Source organism: Drosophila persimilis, unplaced genomic scaffold, assembly GCF_003286085.1.
Source record: "Drosophila persimilis strain 14011-0111.01,24,50 unplaced genomic scaffold, DperRS2 tig00000579-arrow-pilon, whole genome shotgun sequence".
NCBI classification, from domain to species: domain Eukaryota; kingdom Metazoa; phylum Arthropoda; class Insecta; order Diptera; family Drosophilidae; genus Drosophila; species Drosophila persimilis.
Genome location: NW_020825322.1, coordinates 1,064,185 through 1,086,279, shown reverse-complemented (window position 1 = coordinate 1,086,279; position 22,095 = coordinate 1,064,185). Strand labels below are relative to the sequence as shown.

At 46.3% G+C, this 22,095-nt stretch overlaps 3 protein-coding genes across 7 annotated transcripts; 1 reads left to right on the top strand and 2 right to left on the bottom strand.

The window, feature by feature from the left end:
• Window positions 1-309: 309 nt before the first annotated feature.
• Window positions 310-13,709, bottom strand: LOC6598248 (glutamate--cysteine ligase). Of its 4 annotated transcripts, none has more exons than XM_026990416.1 (6): window positions 13,634-13,709; window positions 12,567-13,010; window positions 2,805-3,437; window positions 1,537-2,723; window positions 1,293-1,474; window positions 310-1,233 (listed from the first exon to the last, which is right to left on the bottom strand). In XM_026990416.1, the coding sequence occupies exons 3-6, from the start codon at window positions 3,427-3,429 to the stop codon at window positions 1,038-1,040; spliced, it is 2,190 nt and encodes a 729-aa protein (XP_026846217.1). In that variant the 5' UTR covers window positions 3,430-3,437; window positions 12,567-13,010; window positions 13,634-13,709; the 3' UTR covers window positions 310-1,037. The 4 variants fall into 4 exon arrangements, with proteins under 4 accessions (XP_026846217.1, XP_026846216.1, XP_002023418.2 ...); XM_026990415.1 differs by having other exon boundaries at window positions 13,540-13,684; XM_002023382.2 differs by lacking the exons at window positions 12,567-13,010; window positions 13,634-13,709 and adding an exon at window positions 5,143-5,195.
• A 217-nt stretch (window positions 13,710-13,926) lies between these two features.
• Window positions 13,927-15,889, bottom strand: LOC6598249 (nudC domain-containing protein 1). The gene is made up of 2 exons (XM_026990418.1): window positions 14,545-15,889; window positions 13,927-14,485 (listed from the first exon to the last, which is right to left on the bottom strand). The coding sequence occupies exons 1-2, from the start codon at window positions 15,809-15,811 to the stop codon at window positions 14,001-14,003; spliced, it is 1,752 nt and encodes a 583-aa protein (XP_026846219.1). The 5' UTR covers window positions 15,812-15,889; the 3' UTR covers window positions 13,927-14,000.
• A 199-nt stretch (window positions 15,890-16,088) lies between these two features.
• On the top strand, window positions 16,089-17,484 carry LOC6598250 (transmembrane emp24 domain-containing protein 3). 2 transcript variants are annotated; one of them, XM_002023384.2, is made up of 2 exons: window positions 16,089-16,166; window positions 16,241-17,484. In XM_002023384.2, exon 2 carries the CDS (start codon window positions 16,446-16,448, stop codon window positions 17,109-17,111), a length of 666 nt encoding a protein of 221 aa, XP_002023420.1. In that variant the 5' UTR covers window positions 16,089-16,166; window positions 16,241-16,445; the 3' UTR covers window positions 17,112-17,484. The 2 variants fall into 2 exon arrangements, with proteins under 2 accessions (XP_002023420.1, XP_026846220.1); XM_026990419.1 differs by having other exon boundaries at window positions 16,106-16,127.
• Window positions 17,485-22,095: the final 4,611 nt, after the last annotated feature.

The window sequence follows — 22,095 nt, the reverse complement described above, 5'->3', positions numbered from 1 at the left end:
ATTATAATAGCTTAAGTTTCTCACATTTTCCCCGTTTCGGTTTCTATGTATAGTGTGTGTATGTATATAGTTTAATAACAGCAGGCCCCATTTAGACATATGTGTGTTTTTGTTTATATATGCATGCATATATATATATATATATATTGTATATGTATGTAAATTAAAAAAAAAATCAACATTACATTGTACTTGCATTTATATATCAATAGGAATAATAAATATATATATATATATGTATTTAATAAACGAAACAAAACAAAACAAAAAAAAAGATGCTTTAACCTGGCCTTTTTTTTAACTATTACATGTATTTTTTTGTTTGTTACATATTACTATTATTATTTTATTTATTTATTGCATGCGCTTGCTTGGAGGTTTTTGTGGAACGGCACTTCGGTTGAGATTTATGTATGCTTAAGTTTTTCCATTTAGTTTTGTTCTTGCTTCACTGTATTCCCCACAAGTATTTCAAACGTTTAAAGGGAACGAAAGGGGGAGGAAGAAGGAAGGGGGGAACGGGTAGAGGATGTCCAAAAAAAAAAAAAAATTATATTTATAAAACACGATAAAAGGGAGAACATTGTTGCTATTGTTAGGGCTATGGGCCCAACTAGTCGCTAGACTTTCTCATCATTGGCATTCTCATTGGTTCTGCTTTTGCTTTTGCTGTTGCTGTTGCACTCTGTCACATCCAATCCCATGCCCTGCCCTGCCCTGCCACATCAGGCGATGGCCACACTTGGCCGCGAAACATTTGTCCACAATTAGGATTTGGTGCACACTAATTGTTAATTGATAAATTATGCTACAGAAATAATATTGATAAGTATTGTGTGTGTGTGTGTAAATGTGCCACCAAACATTTCGATCCAGACAACCAACACGACAGAGACAGGAGAGACCCACAAGACGGCACCGAATCACATGCGCCGGCCGGCCGGCCTACGCGTCGTCGTTGAAGGGTTCTCGGCGCGCTGTTGCTGCTGCTGCTGCTGCTTATGCTTATGCTGATGTTTCTGATGCTGCTCCCTCGATCATTTGTCATTGTCCTCGCAGCAGCCGTTCTTGGCCAACTGTTTCTGCAGGGCAGGCGGAATGAAATCTTTCGTCTTGGTCTTGGAATGATAGCCCTGGCCGAGCAATGCCGGCTCCACATGCTTGCCCTCCTGTATGCCCTGGATCAGCTTCAGCATGTCATAGTTGATTCCCTCAGTGACCACCGAGTCTTGCCTGTAAAACGGATTGGATCGTTTAGTTTCTGTGATGGTTTATGGGTATGGTTTACTCACTTGTAGTCGGGATGATTGAGCACTTGCTGGCGCATCCAGGTGGCCGTTGTGATCAGCTCGCCGGCGGCACGCTTTTCGATAAAGCGCAGATACTGTTCGATGGTGCAATGGGTGTCTGTGTCTACCTCCATGGACTGCAAATAGCTGCGGATCAGTGGAACCAGACCAGGAAACACGTTCGACTGTGGAGATACAACGATTTAGATACAGAACTCAGGACTCAGAACTCAGGACTCGGGACTACCTTTCCGTTGAAGATCTCATTGATTGTCAGCAGCTGGAACAGCTCGTTCTCCTCATCATCTGTGTCGGTGTGATCGCTGTCCACCCCATTGGTGGTGGTGGAGGTAGTGGAGCCGCCATTTAGGGTGCCATTTGATGTGCCATTGGTCGTGGCCTTACGGCTATGGCCATTTCCATGCCCATTCATTTTCGCCGAAGTGCCATTGTTTAGCGGCTCTTCATCTCTCTCATCTTCGTTGCCATTGCCATTGCCATTGGTGGCCGTGCCGTTGCCATTCTCTGCCGCCTCGGGTGTCTGCCAGCCATTGATGTGGACCCCGCCCTTGGCCTGGGCCTGGGCCGCCCGCTGTTCGGTGGTCTTTGATGATTTGCGGAACCAGAATTTCTCCGCACGGCAGGCATCGCGCTTCTGTGCCGTCTGCATGTTCTCGTCCACCTTGCTAATGGGCGTCAAAAAGTTCAGCTGGTACGAGAGAATGACACGGGTGAGCAGGACGACGAAACAGACGATGGCGGCGTTCTCAAAGTCACTGATCTGCGCCTCGCACGGGCGGAACTCCACGCGCCAACCAATCGAACTGTTGGGCGGCGGCGGCTTGAAGCGCATCGTCTGCCAGTTGGTCGACTGAATGTTCTCGAAATGATCGGTGTCCTCGTTGTCGTTCTGGTGGACCTTCTCGCTGAACAGCGACACCGTGTCGCGAATGAAGAGATGGGCCACATGCTGGGCCAGCAGATGGTCAATCCCGCCCTCGACCAGGCGGTTGTACACCTGCTCGTCATAGGTTATGGGCACATCGTTGTACTTGGCCCCCTCCGGAGACAGGTACGAGTCGATGGAGTCGTACCGCGACTTGGCGATCCGGAACTTTTGGTTCTCGAGCGGCACCAGGCCGCGCTCCTCCTCGGTGCGGCAGTCCACCGACGAGCTGATCACGTTCCAGCGGCAGTCCGACTCTGTGAGGTAGCCGCGGTAGATGGGGCTGGCCGCCGTCAGGGCCAGCATGATGGGGCACAGGGGGGCCAGCTGATCGTACAGGCGACGCGCCTCTGTGATGTTGCAGGCCTGAAAGGTTAGCTGCAGGCAGCAGCAGCCCATGCCAAAGCCCATGGCGTCCAGCAGCACCACATCCGGCTCGCCCTGCGGTGCCCCCTCCACGGGCAGCTTTGTCTTGGCGTCTTTGAACACTGCAGAGTATGGAGGATGGAGGATGGAGGATGAAGATCAGTGAATGCTTTTTTTGGCCAGACGCAGTCGCAGACGCTTACCCTTCAGCTTGATGGAGACCTTCTCGCCGCGCCGCATGCGAATGTTGCGGGTGAGCGTCTTGAAGCGCGGATGTCCCGGGAATATTGCCTCGTCGGGAAAGTAGAGGGACCGGGCCGAGCTGAGGGGATCCTCTGGACGGGGCTGGGCCAAGGGGTATGTAAAGTTGGGGGATCCGAGGCGCGGAAAGTTTGTGATCGACATGACGCACTCGTCCTTGGCCAGCAGCTCGGTGACCTCCTCGCGACGATAGCGCATATTGGCCTCCACCAGATTGAAGTGGGCCATCAGTCCGCCGAAGGGCTTGCCGGGCGTACCCTCGATCATGTAGGCACCGTATTCGGGACGCCACAGCGACTTCACGCCCTTGGGATCGGCCATCTCCTTTTCGTTTAGCTGAGCCAGCAGGTCCTGGGCGATCAACGCCACGCGGGCCACCTTATGCTTCTCATCGAACTTCACAATGATGTACTCCACCTCGTCGCCCCACTTGAGGATGTCCCCCTGGCGGTCCTTCAGTCTGTGGTAGAGATTTATGAACTGATTCACGCCATGCTCGCGCACATGATCGGCCAGCACCTTGGTCTCCTCCCAGGAGAGTGGACTGCCCTCGCTTAGTAGACCCATAATGTAAACTGCAACGAAAAGAAAAGCAGTGACGGATTAGGGATGTTGTGGCTTATCCGGCTCGAAGCATGGTCCAATGAACCTTTCGCTGTGTGTTTCCTGTGTTTCAATTTTGCTAGATGCCTCTGTGTAATATCTGGTGCGCTGGACTAGAGTCCAGACTAGAGTAGGACTGATCCGAAACGAATCTGAATTTCAACTGAACGACTACTGATTTGAGCAGCACAGGACAGTAGGTATTTTTCTATTCGGTCGGCCGGACGAGTATCGAACGAAACGAGCAAGAAGAGAAGGAGAAGGAGAAGGAGAAGAGAGGTGGGTTGGGAAGTGTGGTGGGTCAACATATCAATTAGTCGAACAATGGGCAAAAAGTAACGAGCAACGAGTAAAAAATGTCTAGTAAATAATTCAAGAGTAACTATTAAACAAGTAACGAGTAAACATGTTTCGCACATTCGTCGAGTGTATAAGAGCGAGAGAGAGAGAGAGAGAGACTGGTGGGGGAAATAAATAATTTGATTACAAAAGTAACGAGTAACGAGTATAAAAAAAGGAAGCTAGTAAACCAGTAAACGGACACTCAAAGGAGAGATTCGTTAGATATTCCATATACCATATATTCTTAAAGGGCAGAAACCATATACATATGTATGTATGTATAAAGGCATGAAAATGTAAATATTCTATTGATTTTGCTGTCGGCGATACCCCGATGGGTTTGCTGCTGGGTCTTTCTGTGGGGCCGAACAGCTGTCAATCAAATTATCTACCCAATATCCGTACAAATATACGTAAACGTGTTGTATATTGTATATTTATTGCACCCGAAGATGCATGTGGATGGGCTTTGTTTGCTTCTTGGTCTTGACATTCGGACAATTTACAGAATTTGACTCAATTAATTGATAAGCGAGACAGAGAGACAGCGAGTCCGAGAGACAGAAGCAACCAAATATTAATCAAATAATTGATAAGCCAACAGCCTTTTTCCCCCCTTTTACCCTTTTCCCCTCCTGTGAGCGTGCACACGAAATCAAATATACACTTAGGTGTTCAAATAATGTACCCGTATGTATGTGGGAATGTCTGCCTCTACAGTTTTCTCATTGTATATATTTAGCCCCGGACGACGACAGGTTGCCGTGCGCCACTCGAAACTGATTGAATCATACTACTGCTCTGCTCTGCTCCTCGCACTGTTGTTGTGTTGGGGAAATCGGAAATTTCGATCATTTTTTGTTGTCGTTGAGAGTTTCCAGGTATCTCGGCCGATTGTGGCGCAGATTTACGATCAGCCACTTGGGAGCACCGCACACACAATCGATCACAAACACTTGACGACTCTTTTCACTTCAACTTCAACAACAAAGCGAGCGTTTTTTCAAAAAACAACCAGCTGTAAGTGGAGACACACGAATAGCCTGGGATCTGACAGATCCCGAGAGGTTCTTGAGATGGAAAGATCGAAAGATCCCTAAAGGTAACTCATTCAGAGCAGCATTTAGATGTCTTTCCTTTGGATGCTTCCCATCTCTAACACTCCTTTAAGCTCGTGAAAGCAGATCTTGGATCTCCTTTGGACTCAACCCAAAGGATACTTGGCAATTAGCGAATGGAAGATACTTTCAGGCTATTCTTGAACATAATATCACGCTCACATTGAATCACTTAAAAATAAAACAAACAATATTATAGGATCATTGATGGATATACCTGGCTGTTTGTTTCTGTTACTATTTCTTTTGTCACTTTCCCTAGGGAATTCTTTTTGCTAGTTGATATTGAAATTGTAACTAGGTTCTAGCTCCACTGCCGAAAGCGGACTAAATTTATACACGGCCAGACTCCAGCTTATTATGTGGCACGATCCAGCGATCCATCGATCCACGAACCACCCGAACCATCGACTGCGACTGCGACTTCGACTTCGACTGCGACTGCGACTGCGGACGACATCCACCATTGATGAAAACCATTTGTAGAGCTTTGTGGAGTGGAAAGCAGGGGAAAACGCACCAGATCGTGGCCATATCTATGTGGAGGGGGGCCCATAAATGATCGCCCGACTGTCGCGACGCGACGCGACGCGACGCGTCGTCAACTTGAGAGTCGTCAACTGCATGGGGATTGGGGTTTCGGGTTTCGGGATCCACGGGCCTCCACTTGAAATCGATCGAGTGCTGCTCGAATTATTTGCCCTGTTATTTATTATATTTAATAATATTCGAGCCTGGACTCTGGAGTGTTTTTATTATATATGTACATATTTTGTTATTCATATTTATAGATTTGTATAGATTTACAACCATTTAGTACCATAAAGATTGTTGCTGGGATGGAATGGGCACTGGGCACTGGGCACTGGGCACTGGGTAAAGGGCAATGGGGAATGGGGATCGGATCGGAACGGATCGGATGGAATCGCGAGTACAATCGTATGAAAATAATACCCAAAAACCATGGCACTTGAATTGTAAATAACTGCCAATCAAGCGGTAGGCAATTTTATAATATTATTAATTGTGCGGTGGAGAGGAAACGCATAGATTTCAATTCGATTGCCCCCCGTATATCATGGCTAAAATATACGAGTATTGTAGTTTTTGTTGCGGTGCCGGTTCCAGGTCCGTATATGATTCAACGTCGCCTGTTCGCACCTTCGCGGCCATCATCCGATACACTACACAGATGTATTTCGAAACAGTTTCCTTCGAAGAACAGTCGGGTCGGCACCACGTTTCCGAGTATTTCCACACCAATTGTGACTCTTTTCTGGGCACCCTATTCATTGCAACTGGTCGTCACAGATGCAAGGTGCCAGAGTCATTCGCTTCCAATTAAACGGGAAACCCAATACCGTGCCACAGCTGTGCGTTCAACCAACCATCCCGTGCCGTTCGCTGATGGGAACTTCGATCCAGTGATCATTGGCCACTCTTCGCAAATTCCACGCGTAAATGGTTCAGGAGGGCTTCTATATGCATGATATATCTGTATCTGCCCTGCAGGAAACGAGATACTTAGAGCAGGGCCCAAAAAAAAAAACCCCGCACCCTGTGTGGGAGCGACGAATGGCAATGCAAATGCGCTTAGATAAGCTTCAATTGCACAAAAGCAGCATACAATGATACGTTCAGCAGATACGTACGGGTACGAGTAACGAGCAACGAGCAACGAGTACCGAGTATATGGTGTACATGGACGGAGTATACGACGTTAGATAAGATGGCCCAAGTGCCCCTCATTTGGTAATTGCATTGCCTCGCCGCGGGGCTTGAGAGATTGAGGGACTTTGGAATGCTTACGGCATCTACTACGTTTTGTCTTTCCCTCGTTCTGGATTAAGCAAACTACTAGATCTTAAGCCCCATCATTACCATTACCCCATCCGTCCACCCCGACTGCCAGGCATGTTTCAGTGTGTTTTTGTAATTGTATGTTGTACAAACAGATTTTGTTTCTTGCAAAGATATTTTCCCCATGACAAATATTCTCTGAGAGGCCACGCGCTCATCGTCTTCTTCTGCTTCCTCTCTCTCTCTCTCTGAGCACAGCAATGGAATAGGAAAATGACAAGAATAACGGCCATGTGCCGGAGAGGCAAGGAACATCCTAAGGAAGAGCCCTGCCTGAAGCTAATGGCTCTTTGATGCTTTCGATCATCATGAATCATTCGTTCGGTCCCGATTCTCTGAGTGCGATTACTGCGGATGAAGATCAGCAAATTTCATTCGCAATCTCTGAAGTGACTCAAAAAATACAACGGGGTTTTTTTCCACTGAAACATTGTTTAGCGGCTTCCATATATGGCTTTTGTTTGGCTATATCTGAAATTCAATTTCCAAACTGCAAAGACTGTTGTCTTTGTCCACAACAAATCAAGATTTTCAGGCACACAAACAACAAATTGCAGATTTGCAAATATGTGTGTTCCCCTCTCGTTCTCTCTGGCAGAAAATCAAATGAAAAACACAGCAAAAATGGCGATACTTGTTTCGTTCGGTCCGTTTTGGGCGAGCATTTTGATGGAATGCGAAAGCCAAGAAGCGTCGCAGATCCTAACCGACCGAACGAATACCGAAACCCGTTGAATCCATACGTCTAGCGGTTCAGGCTCAGGCAGGGCTCTAGTTTGTACGCTGACAGGCAGAAGGTCATACACTGAGAACAATCTTGCGATCCGACATCGTATCAAGAGATCGGCATGAATAGGTCAAGTATTTTTTGGTATTTTATCTAGTATTTTTGGTATTTTACCTAGCATTTTCTGGTATTTTATCTAGTATTTTATGGCATTCGATCTAGGACATTATTTATAGCTATTTTGTAATGTTTCATAGCCTGAATCAAATTCAGATAAGTCTGATGGATTGTTGAATGACTTTTCCAAATGAAAACCATTTCTGTGACGAGACACCTAATCAGTTGGTCTTCTAAAAACAGGAATCCCTATACAAACGAGTCTGCAAAAATGCATATGGAATTGGTCGATCGATCTATACCGAAAATCATTCGAATACGATTTTCATTAAAATGTTTCTTTCTTGTGTGTCCCATTTGTGCCTTCTTTTTATTTGTAGTTTCGTTTTGCTTTCACTGATTTGTTCAATTCGGTTTGTAAATACTTTTATTTTAGCACATTCGCCTTAATTTCGACGTCACTAGGCGCTCCCACAGTGGGAGGTCTCTCCCACATGTAGCATGTGGCACGTCTCTCGCCGGCTCTCACTTTCCGTGTCTTTTTGTGGGTCTCGGTCTCGGTCTCGGTCTGGGTGCGGGTCCGGGTCCGGGTCCGGGCGTGCTGTGCTCCTGACCAACGCAACTGAAATTACCGAAGGGCAAGCAGCAATACGAGTATCAACAATTATTTGACACTTTTTTTTTGCTCACGCGTTTCTTCGTTTTTTTTCGCCTTGTCATATGAAAACAGTAAAACGGGAGGCAGAGTGCTATCAATAGAGGGGATTCTTCAGTGGGGGGGCTTTGGATCGGCGTGATGATTCATATTTTGATTGGGTATTGGGGGACCCTTGAGAACGATAAACCACGACTGATGTACAACGTTATCAATTATAATCGTTTTGTTATCGATTTCCCAAGAAAACCTTTGGCCAACAAGATCTGTGCGAACCGAAAGATATCTTCCACTCGAGGCACATGTGATACCTTTGTGCAACGGACAAAGGGAGGATTTTCCTTCTTTGACCCTAGGGCCCGAATGCGGAAGAAAGCAGTGCAGTGCAGTGCAGTGCAGTGCAGGGCAAACGAGAGTATCGGCTACCCATTCTGCAAAGCCTTCTGCCGTCTCTCTCTCTCTCTCTCTCGCTTCTCAGGGCCGAATGTATACAGACTAGACAGACAGCAAGGGAGATGCTTGCATACTTGGATACAAATATCGAAAACGAAATCGGGAAATGGGGAAATGGGGAAATCAAACAATTACAGTGTTACAATGTTTTGCATAATGCATCGCGTCGCGTCACGACGGAGGCACAGGGACGGGGACGGGGACGGGGACAGGCCCGGGTACGGGCACTTGCTTGATCGTTGCATAGGAAAAATAATACAAGATAACGTATACACACAGATTACGTATACGCCGCTCATAAAACGGTCGTCGCACACGAAAATTGCGACGTAATAAATTTTGTTTTGGCCATGGCACAAGCCCCGCAACCCCGCAACCGTACCGTACCGTAGACCGGACCCAAACCCAAACCCAAACCCAAAGCCAAAGCCCAAAAACCCAAGAGGGGCTGTCGTGTGTGGGATGTAAATTCTGAAAAATGTATAGAATACTCATAGGAGTACATAGTATTTCCTTAGCCATGAGAATGGAGGGCGTGCGACAAAGAATTATTATTATTTAAATATGCATTCATAATTTGTTAATTGACTGGGAATCGAGCGACTATAGGCTACAGTTGGTGGCAGGACTGCGACTATATGATGAGGCTGAACGGAATAATCACGTGGTTATGGCATTAAGAGAAACAAATTGCCTTCTAGATCGAATATACATATCTAGTTCTACGGCACCAGCGAATTCTGCCACAGAGAGTGGCGGTGAATGGTATAAGCACCACATGCATGTCGTGTGCATGACTTTAGTCTCGCTGATAAGGGTTTATTGTGGTTGTTGGGAGTGCCCTCTGCTCTTCTAGCTCAGAACTATGCATAGTCGGGTACTCATCATCTTGCGGGATACGTTTCCTTCGAATTCTTAGTGCCTCCCATTTCCATGTGGCAAATTTGATGGCCAATCTTTGGCCATACAGCATATACAGCATATGGCAACGATATTCGAATGATCTGTTATTAATTAAGAGTATGAGTAATTTGAATAATGGCGCCACCGCCAAATGCCTCTTCCCCCGTAGCAGAAGTGACACGAACACGTGCTTGTCAATTCTCTAACGATTTTGCCTGCTTGTGGCCCATTGTGTGGCATGCACTTGTGCAAATGAATGCATATAAATATACTACTATCGTATGTACTGTTGTTGGAGTGTACTTTCGTATATTAATTTGAGTCAGCCAATGTTTAATTAGCAGAACAGCCTGTGGACTGTTCGGACTGTTCTATCGTTCGGCGGGAGGGGGCTGACATCTGACATCTGCGTTTTCAATTGCGTAAACTGAATGTGCAAACAAATTGCAAACAAACAAGTGCGAGAAAGTGGCAGAATGCCATCCGCCGTAGAAGAATCCCCCGTCCGCAGTGACGCACTCGCACAAAAAACAGATCTCCGCCATCGTAATCGTTATCGGCAGCCCGAGAGAACACTTGTCCGGGCATTGTGTTACACGGGTGTCCATAATCCGTAGTCCGTAATCCGTTGACCGTTAACCGTAATATTCTCATGTGACACATCTGGGTTTCGCTTCCAGCTGTGATAGTTATTTTCGTTAATTTTCGACTTAGAATGCTAATTGAAAAACACACGAGTGTTTATTTTGTGTCAACAAAAACAGCACATTGGTGCCGTGGCGCCCCAATCCGCTCTATAAAGATCGCGGCTATTCGATCCAGGCGCATCAGTAAGCCCAGTGAAGGGAGTGTATATCCATCCTGATTCCCCTTAAGGCACTGCCCTCCGTTTCCCTTCGTAGTTCTTCCCTAAGGTTTCCGTTCCCGAAACAATTAAACAATCAATTAAATGCAAGTGCAAATTCCATAAGCAATCAACAGAGTAACAAAACTGTGACTTATCGCATTTTTGTTGTTGTTTTAATTGCATTTCCTGGCGACGCAAGGACACGGCACATGCCGTAAGCCATAATTGGCGGGGGGACACACTTGAAAGGAATTTTAATTCGGCATTGAATGACATTGCCTAATGCATAGGCGAACGGTCACACGCGTGGAACTTGTCTGTGGCGGCAGTTTGGGGCATGATCTCTCTTAGTCATGATCACGATGAGTATGCTTTAAAATGTTATGAAAGCCGATAAGAAATTGGATTTTTGAACGCGTACATCCCATGGGAGATGGCAGAGAGAGATTGGTTCTACGTGCATGCATATGCGGGTGAGAGATTCCACACTGTAACTGTAAAACAATTAGCGGAACATCAAGGCACACCAATGGAGCTGGTGGTTGATTTTATGGCGCGTTTGATAATGATTGGAGAGGGGGGGAACTCTGGCTCTGGGGCCTCAACGAAGGTTGACTTAATGCAAGGCCAAAGAATAATACCTGTATGTACGGTATACATTATCTATGTGGAGGAGATATCTACTACTCGGCCCAGTCATCGTGCGATAATAATTGCGAATGTCACAAACGACAAACAATAACCAAAAAGGAATCGGAACATGAAAAGGCCTTTGATTGGCTTTCGCATACATGCATAAAAGTAAATAATTGATCGTGAGAAGCATAGGCATGCGGCATAGATATACAGAGAGATAGAGCGAGAGAGAGAGAGGGAGGGAGAGGGAGAACGCACGTGTGAGTGAGTCATGTGAATGTTCTCGTGAGGGGATTTTCTGCACTATCATGATGACAGATCAGGAAAGCAATACGATATGGATAATATGTTGTTTTTTTTGTTGCTTTACTCTCTCTCTCTCTCTCACTCATTTGGCACGATTTGTTTCATTCCAATGCTTTCGCACCTGCTGTGACGTCACCGCAGTTTTGCATTCAATGGTGAAATAGTTGAAGGCAACTTCTCGATCAATTTACCGTTTATCTTTATCAAGCCACACACCCACACCCAATCCCATGCCCTATTGTTCCATCCCATTCCATTCCATTCCATTCCAGAAAGAGGGGTAATGCCGGCTGCGTGTGAGCAATCTGTGACGTCACACCAGCCACATATGTATGAAATTAAATGAGTGAAAACTAAGATATACCAATGCCATGATGACTCGGCAAATCGGAAAAGTGGGTGGTCACGGCATGCGCCAGAACCTTCCAAAATAGAAAATACTGGGAAATGAGCAGCAGAAGCAGTGTTTTAATGCCATGCATATATAATCATATGTACATTTTGATAGTGTGTGCGTGTGAGGGGGGCAAAATCGAATGTCAAGGTTAGGTGCCGCGCGGACACAAGCCGAACAGCAACAATACAAAAATCAACAAAATCGAATAGCCGCGTAATTACAGCAACAACAAAAAAAAAATAGAGAATCAATAAAATAGCCCTTGCCTCGGGCTCCTAATTACGCATTTACACACAAAAACACACACACACACACACAGAGAAGAAACAAAAAACTTAGCCACCAAAAAACAATTATCTAGTCGCCAGGCCCCGGCACCGACTTCAGGCCAAGGCCATGCCCCAAACCAACCAAATCATTATAAAACTTGTCGTCCAGTCGATGGTTCCCAGCCACACACACTCATTATTATTATTGAGCACAAGACAGAGGCAGCCAAGCCGAATGATCTGTTACCCTTCCAGAACCATCTGTCCCTGGGGGGGTTTAGTGCTATCTTTGGGTTATCTTTATAGAAAAAAAAACCCGATCATATGACAGCTTTTGATAGGCGATACGATATTTGGCAGTTCGTCATATCTGCACGTAGCAGATTAAAGATCTTTCATTCCCACCCAAAACAGTGTTACCCTCTAATATTAGCATAGGGTATTCGACAATAACAGTAACACTATACTTACCGGCAAAATGCGATGAGGGAAAAGTGTATGTAAGAAACACACAGACACACACACACTGACGCGTGCGCTCCAATAGGAAATAAATAAAACCGTTTGTTGGTGGCCTCTGTGTCTCTCAGCTGTTGCTCTGGGCGACGTCGACGCTGGCTGGCGTCAAATCGGAAAAACTAGCGGCACAAACAAAAATGACCTCGTTCCGTTGCTGCTGCTGCTTCTGATGATTTGTTGTTGCAATTGGCGGGGATTGTGTAACGACCACCCCCCCAATAGAATGGTCAGAAATTGCCGAATTTCCCGCTGTTTTTCTTTTGTTTTGTGTGTTTGTGGTTTGGTTTGGTTTCTCTTTTGTTGCAGTTCACAATTTGTTAATTACGAACCTATGTATGCATGTACATATGTATTGTGGCATGTGTTGTGTGGGCTTGTCAGAACGCTTCTACCAATCTTTAAATATATGTATATTTTCACAAATTATTTAAAAAAAAATATGAACAAGAAAATAAAAAAATAATGTGCAGGTCGCGTGATTTGTTGTCTTTTTTTGTTTTTTGTTTTGTGAGTGAAGGTGATACGCTCTCCGGTGTCTACGGTCGAGAGCCTCCCGTTACAGCTGCGACTGCGACGTCAGCTGCTTACTCTGCTCCCCTCGTGTCGTCGTGTAAACAGATATGCAGTTTCCCACACAAAAATGTTGTTAATAATAGAATACAGATTCTACCGGAACCACCACAGGAGCGGCGGCGGAGACTGATGCAAAACGTGCTCCGTCACAGTCCCCCCCCTCACGAACACTGATAGGCGGGTGGAATGGTGCGGGGAGGAACAGTAGAAGTGCCTCTTTTTTTTTAATTAGAAGACGCGGAGCGGTGCGGTGTGCATGTGGAAATGGCGTGAGTTGAGTGTATGGGTTGAAGTGAGTGTGGGTGAGGTGGAGTGGGGTGTGTGGGGAGGGCCGTATGTGCCAAATGCTTACGGCCGCAAAAGTATTTCACAATAATTCCACTCGAATGCACACTGTTTACTGGTTCTTTTACACGATCTACTACCGACGGATTAATGTATATTACGTTTGATGTTATAATTGTTCTGGATGGGACTGCTGCTGTCAGCGTTGGTACCGCAACGAGATATTAACACAAACGAATTCCAAAAACAATAAAACGCTACACTTAACTGCGCGGCTATTTATGTAAAAAAAGTTGTACATGTTATCGTCACGTTGTGCCCCCGCAACCATTGGCAACCCTATCAGCTGGAGTTGCCACCTTCCCCCACTTCCCTGTCGAGGCCCTGGCCACACTGCTCACCATATGTTTTTTTGACGCAAGTGTTGAAAAATATCCCACCCACGCTTAGTAAATTTTATGGCCGAGAAATGCATTTTAATAAAAAAAACTTCAATTAATTATACATGGTCAGATGGTATTATCATTTTCAAACCTGCAAGTACAGGACTGCTTTTTCGGTGAGGATAGTAATCACATTTCTGGCTGTGGAGAGGCCCAGTATTTCCCCCACCTCGTCGCTGATGGAGACCATATGCTGTTTCCCAATAACCACCTGTGGACCGTTGCGCTTTCGCAGCCCTCCTGCCGAGTCGTAGCGTGATTTGTAGATAAGCACGTGGCGGAGTCCCTCGCAGATCACAGCGTAGTCTAGGTCGGGGCAGCAGTCTGTGAACTTGCGTTGCTCCTTGGACGCCTGCACATATGCGAAGGCGTGCAGATTTCCCTCATGGCGCACGGTCCACTCGGTCGGCTTGGCCGGCTGGAACACCTGCAGCCACAACGAGGCATCTACGCCCTGCCTTGTGGCAAAGGCGGCCGGAAAGCCGGCACGCAGCGACGTTGTAAAGAGTGGCGGCGTCGATCCCAAGAAAATTGTGTGGGTTATCTCTCTGGCTTCCAAATTAAAGCGCACTGTCATGGAGGGGGGGCACTGATTAGCATAGTCATTCGGCAAGAACCCTTCGGCTTACCCAGCTTAACGTCTACATCGGGAAGTCCTAAGTCGCAGTCCTCGATGGGATCCTCCAGATTTGGTATCGGCAGCGAGCGATCTGGTAGTGGGTCTACATTCGCCTCGCCCTCTGGAGGGGCGCTCTCATCGTCCGAGAGCAGATGTGGCCAGCTCTGCTGCAGCTCCTTGACCAGCGTCAACTGTAAGGAATCGGCCTCTATCGTCCAGGTGGTCAGGTCACTGTCTACGTTGGCATAGAGTGCTCCAGTCAAGAGAATCTCTGCCAGGCACTCCACCTCCAATTGATGGCTGGTGCTGCGAATGTTGAAATCATTGCGCGTGGCCCCTGCGGGCAGGCGGAAGCGGATCAGCACATCCTCGTCTGTCTGCGTCCAGGTGTATGGTGGGGTAGCCGCAATTTCCACATCCTCGCCATTCTGTGCGGCTGGCTGCGCTGCAGCGGAGACTGCGGCTGCACGTTGGGATTTTGTCAGCAGGTCGCGATTGGTGGAGAAGACCACGGATTCGGCACGCGGCTCAAAGGCACAATAGTAGATGGATCCAGGCGTGTCTAGCTCCTCGCGAACACTGTACGACCACGCGTCGCTGGGCATTGGCTGTTGTGTCCAGCAGCCCCAGGTTAGGTCCATGAAGAATGTATCGGCATGATCGGAACGCGGCGACACCCGACGTCCCACATGGCCGGCCAGCAGGGAAATCTGTTTGCGCTCCTGGATAACGTCCAGGCGAGCATCGTACAACACAAAGCCACGATTAGCGCTCTCCTGGTTAATCTGCGTACTGGTGAGTAGCTGCCAGGACGCGGTGGAGCTGGCCCGCGAACGATCGCCGGTGTCGAAGAGATAATACATTGTAATGCCATCGCAAAGCACGCAGTACTTTTCCGAGACGAAGCGCAGCGTGTAGTTGTAGGCTCCGCCCGACTGCTGGTAGCCATCGCCACGATCCTTCTCTTCCACGGTGTGGACCACCCGCTGCTGGCGCGGCCTCCCATCCTGGCCATCGTATGAGCACAGGACAACCTGCCGGCTCTTGTTTACGTAGTAGCAGTTCTCGCGCAGCCAGGGATCGGGGCAGAGCATGTTGTGCCTGCCAAAGGCCTCTGCGTGCAGAAGCGAGTACTGATCGGAGTGTGGCAGCAGCTTGAGCGGTGGCGTGGCCAGGAGGTCCTGCTGGATGACCGGCACCGGGTCGAACGAGAGCTTGTAGCCATCGAAGTTGGGGCAGAGAAGGCTCCGGTCAACTCTTAGATCCACCACCGGCATGTTTACAACGGTATCAGCGCACACTGACTTTGATTGCTGCGAGCAATTGAAATTCAGAAATAAACAAACAAAATAGCACGTCACTGAGCCAACATTGTTGAGAAGCGCCGAAAAGCACCACTAAAATACCAAATACGATTCTCTTGTGGTATTTTTCAGAGCCAAATCAGCTGTTCTGCCAGGGCTGCACAGTACATACGTGTTCCCCAGTGCTGGTAAGGCTGCGCCAAAAAGAGTGTTGACACGTGTCAGAACATTTTAGTGTTTTCATCTCACTCTTATTTTTTTAGCATTTAACAATTGGCAAACAAACGACGTAAGTAGCAGAAAATCATTCGGTGGGAAAAACTAGCAGGTAAAATCGAATGAATAAGCGGAAAATCAGTAAACCTGGTACTCACCCATCGTTTTTCGTGTATTTTTTTGCAGTTGCTGTCTCCCGCTTACGGCAAGCAAGCGCCAACGAACCCCATCAATATTCACGAGAAGTACGGACCTGACCCCGCCAGCTGCTTCGTGGCAGCGGACGAGAACTGTGCCCAACCCGAGAATACTGACGCATAGCAGCGTTAACGCTTAGACTACGTTTAGTTCCAGCCAGCGGCATACCAAATAGCAGCAAACAGCAGCCAGTATGATGGGCAGTACGAGATACACACAGACCGCCGACAAGTTGGTGCTGGCCTTGCTCGCCGCCGCCGCCCTTCTGCAGTGTGCTGCCGGGGTGGAGTTCACCTTCGATTTGGCCGACAATGCGGAGGACTGCTTCTACGAGGAGATCAAGCGCAATACCAGCGCCTATTTCGAATTCCAGGTGTCGGCCGGCGGGCAGCTGGATGTGGATGTCCATCTGAAGGATCCACAGGGCAAAGTCATTTACAAGCTGGAGCGTGCCACCTTCGATAGTCACCAGTTTGTGGCCGAGACAACGGGCGTATACACGGCCTGCTTTGGCAACCAGTTCTCAGCCTTTTCACACAAAATCGTCTACGTGGACTTCCAGGTGGGCGACGAACCAGCCCTACCCGGCGTCGATGAGCATGCCACGGTCCTCACCCAGATGGAGACCTCGTCGCAGGCGATACACAAGGGACTCAACGACATACTCGATGCGCAGACGCATCATCGATTGCGCGAGGCGCAGGGCCGCAAGCGAGCCGAGGATCTCAACCAGCGCGTCATGGTCTGGTCATCTCTGGAGACGGCGGCCGTTGTCCTGATCGGCATCACCCAGATTATGGTGCTGCGCAACTTCTTTACGGACCGCAAGCCCAGCCAGGCGCACTACGGCCGCCTGTAAGAGACGGGCCTCCATCAAAAGACGGGGCGCACGGCGAGCGCCGGCACGGTCAACGCCTAGCCAGGAGCGAGGAGGAGTGTGAGCTGAGGGCTGTGAGTGCATCATCCAAGAGTGCATCATAAAATAACCATTTCTCTCAATTTAAATTCTTGCGATAAGTGCTCTCGTTGCCTTGGCGCCTTATCCACAAATGTATCCATTATCCATTCCTTTTGGGCCTTTCTTCTGCTTTTGCGTGGTGCAGCCCTGCCCCCCGTTCACCGTACACTGAATCGCAACGACATGTAATAGTTTTTGTTGTTTGTCCCCCACCCGGAAACAGAATGTTTTTTTTTAAATATATGCAATCCACAATTCGATAGCAAAAAGAGGATAACGTTTGTTTTACTGGGGGAGTACTGTTCCGTTCCTCGCTCTTCCCTCTCTCTCCCTCCCAGTAGAGGCTGTCGTGGCCTTCGATGTCTCCACTCCAAAGATAACCACATCAATGGGTAACGGGACAAAACAGCTGTGTCAATAGTGTACCGCTGAGCGTGTCGTGTGCGTGGGAGAGAACAAGAGCTGTTATATGGAATTGGATCGCACACGTGCGTACATTCGATAGTCGATAAAAATAGTATCTGTTCGTATATTATAATCAAATCTATCTCTATTTCATAATATCTCAATCATTCAGATACAATATATCCCAAAATATGTCTGGGACAATGTGGAACCACTCCAATGATCGCCACTGCCGCAAGTTTGCTATCGGTATCGGAATAAGCGCAATAACGCTGAATAGGCGCTTACATTGGGAAGCACAGGATCTGATTTGAGTGTTTGATGACGAGGAAAACAACCGAATTAGAAAACCAAACCAGGAAAATGGACCAAACAGACTTGCTTTTATTTATTATTATTATTATTATTTTTATTATTTATTATTTATTATTATTTATTATTTATTTGTTATTTTTAGCCATTTCTTTGTAGATGTGGGAGTTGTTCCTCACACCATGACAACCGAACCCTCCTATCATATATCCAGTAGTGTCTTTTCTTACAAATCGTTCCAATACTTGTAGCAAGTAATTTAAAAGGGTACTAAAGCTGTGCAATAATTTATTTTGATTTATTTAAAACGCAAGCTACTGAACCAATACAAAATCAATAATAATTTCACGGCTTATTCCCATGGTAAACCATGGAATACCATCATTCAAATTGCAAATAAATATTCGTAATTTGTGATAATACCAGTATTAATGCATTAATCTTGCAAGGATATGGTTATCTTATCAGAGATCGCGTGTCTGGAAGTTTCTATAGAGCTGCGGGGCGTCTGGTCGGTCTCTAGGTTTTTCGATGACATACATATGTACATATGTACGTGTATATGATTCATATATGCACAAGTTTATAGACATTTATGTATAGGTTTCCACAATCTTAAATCATTATGAATGTAATTATTATTTGATTGATAGCTTATTGATAATATTCAATCGCGGTGGACTGGTGCGTTTGAGAACAATTATTTAAAACGGCACGGCTCGGTCTCGACTGATTTCGGCTGTTACTACTAAATATCACGTCGGTTTCTCCTTTTACGAATGTTCTCTGGTGCTCACCTTCTCTGACGTGGTGCTTCTTCTCTGCAGTGCTTTCCTTCCCTGCTGTTGATCTCTTTATGCTCATGACCCAATTATACAAGGTGGTCCGCTCCCGCAACGCGCTCTCTTTTCGGGCCTTATTTGGCTCAGTACAGCCAAAGACTTTACAATATTGTATAGTCTTTGGTACAGCTCTCATCAATCATGGCGTCAGGGCGGTCTCAGTAGTGCTGAGACCCGAAAGAGAGCGCCTCGCTGGACCGGTGGTCCTTGTATAATGTTTTCCGTCGCTCCCACTGCTGCTTCTGCAAAGGGCCACTCCTTCTTATATGTATGTATGGGAGTGTGCCTGTATGCTAATGATATTGCGAAACTATGACAGTTTCGGGGTTACTAAACGATGATAATTACGCAAGCAATCAATTTTGCCTATATTAGGCAAAAATATGTTGAACGATAAATCCATGCGGCAGTTGCGCTAACAGCTGTTCCACACGCAATAAATCTTATTAACTGTTTTAGGGGCTGTCGATCTTTTATTGTTGATCTTCTTTGATTGACTTTTTGGTATTTCGCACACAATTCGCACGCAGATCTTTTGTCAATGGATTGCCATACAGAAAACAAACAGACAAGACACGAACTCGGATACGATACAAAAACACGATGCCGCATTATAGTATTTAAATTGGGCTCAAAACAAAAAATCGTTTCATTGTCACCGACAAAACAATGAAATATATTAAAACTCACACGAACACCTTAACTGATTTAAAATTCAGAATCCCAAAAGATCAATATGATTAGCTATGGAGACTTTTCTAGATAGTAACTTGCATTAAATCAGTACTAATTTATGGTGCACACATCAGTCTTTCATCAATGCTGGCGCTCCGTCGAAAATGTGTATTTTGTGGGGTTATTCCCCTCCCTCTTTTCGTACGAATATCAACAAAATGAAGGCCTGAAGAGCCCAAGAGCCAGCCAAGTGAAAGGCAAAGTGCCAGCACAGTAGCTGAAGGACACTTGTAAACGAATTGTCAGCAGAGCAGAGTTTTGTCGGGTCAAACGATCGATTTTTCGATCCATCGTGAGATTGATTGGTGTCAAAACTGGGCCAATCAAACGTTGCATGGAAATAATTATTGTAATTATACTTACTTACCCTGGCTTGCACGTGTCCAGGCGGCCAACGAGGTCAGAGTTCAGGCGGACGGAAGCAACCCCATTAAACCGTAATCAACTCTGTCGCATGGACACGGAACCAGAGGTTTTCCTCGATTACCAAATCAGTTTCAGTTTCAGTTTAGGCCCGGATCAATGATGATGGCAATCAATGACAGTCGAATCGACTGTGTTAAGCTCCCCCCCCCTCAAAAACAAGCAGCTTGAACACGCCTCAAACTTCCTACTTCCCTCCATCTGTCTTCTCCCTCTCCATGCCCCTTCATGCACCTCCATGCCCCTCTTCCACGCTGGCAGTGGTCGGTCGTCGCTCTGGCTGCCCCGGTCGCTTTCGCTGTCGATCCGTAGACCATACGATCCATGTTTTATGTATCAATTAGTGGTCCGACGGATGACTCTAGCTCATCCGTCACTTGGCTTGTAGATCGGTATTGGGCGCTGCGAGAGCGGCTCCATAAGTCTTAGCAACATAAGGGCATCAAGCTAGTGGCTAGCGCTTGGAGAGCGGCTCTTCAGCTCAGACTCTCGAATTATATTAGTTGTGATAACTCTTAGGTCGTCCCCCGTGACACGAGCATTTCTATAATCATTTTTGTTTCCCTTTTCGTTTTCGTTTTCATTGTCGTTTTGTTGGTCTGGTGTTATGTGCTTTTGTTGGTTTTCATCAGTCTCTGCAGCTTTGCCAAATATTTGGACGGAGGGGGCTTTTGTGGCTGCTACCCCCAGACCTCAGCCCCCAGCCCCCAGCCCAGAGATCCTCTAGCCTCCAGCCCTTGGATATGGCACAAATTTAATATTGATAAATATCTCAACAATATGCATAAACAATAAGTATGTAAATCGACCCTCCGATGGCCCTCTAATGGGAGGCGATGTTTGTTAATGTGAATATATTCATTTCCAGAAAGAGAGCGAGAGCGAGAGAGAGGGAGATTAGTTGGGGAGAAATTAAATAATTAACAAGGCAGGGAATATGCATATCAAATTTCGTGGGTCTTATGCCAACCAACTGCAAGACACCTTAAGCCCCCAGAGCATAAATACATAAATAATTTAAATTGGGCAAATTTGTATTGGCCCAAAGAATCGACTTTTGGGATGGGCTGCAGCTGCAGGCGACGCAAATGTGTTGCACAACTCTGAGAGAATTTCAATCCGTAATACATGAAAAGCTAAAAACAAAAACCAATCAATTAATCCATACACTAACAGCTTGTTATTATTACTTGCTGTTTATTGTATGGCTTGGGTATTTTTCATTATCGTCTATTCATTAATAACATTCGAATCAATTTAATAGTGGTGTGCCATCAAAATGATTAGATCATATTTCAACAATTTGAAAACTGATCTTTTTCAATGAATATCTCAAATCAGTTGTAATTGTAGTAAAGTAACAATAATAATAATTGACTTATTTACTCTCACACAGAGTAGCTTTGCAGTAAATCTCTCACGCTCACGACTCCTAGTGAGAGTCGCACTCGAGTAAATAACCCAACTATTCCGTCGTTAAACATCGGATAAGTATATGTAGACGACTGAGTACTATACTCATGACTCTTGAACTCATTCGCTCATTACGTATCCTGCCTTCAGTCAGATTTGGATCCCCCCGAGTCACTACAAAACTGAACCGAGTGCGAGCACAGCGGATTGGTTTGCATACCTCTGAAAAGACTCGAAGCATGACACAGAGTTCATGCCTTCGGCTTGAACCGTTCTAGCCTTCGGCTATGCCCATTGGGATACAGTCCGTTTTACGGCAAGGAGTCGATGAAAAATCTGAGACGCTGATCGAACCAAGCGAATACCGAATCTGGCTCGAATCGGAATCGATTCGGTTGCCTGTTCAGGCGGGGCTCTAATTTGCAGTTCAATAGCCAGCTGCTTTGCAAATCAAAATAAACCTTAATGTTATTGAATCCAGAAGAATAGTTATTACAATAAACTTTAAGTCGGAATGATATGTGGGCTATGTACTACGAGTGTAAATACCATATATGTATATCTGATCAATACTTAAGGGAGTATTCGTATTTGTCTGACTCTAATTTAGGGAAATATCCAGCTGGCTGACACTGGCTGGCTTATACTCATCGCGCATTTGTTTGAAGATAACAATGATGGCTTCCGCGGTGAAGACCTTATACTTTAGTGCAAATCCTTCAGGTAATCCGTGTACGGCAATGGAAGATAGGGCT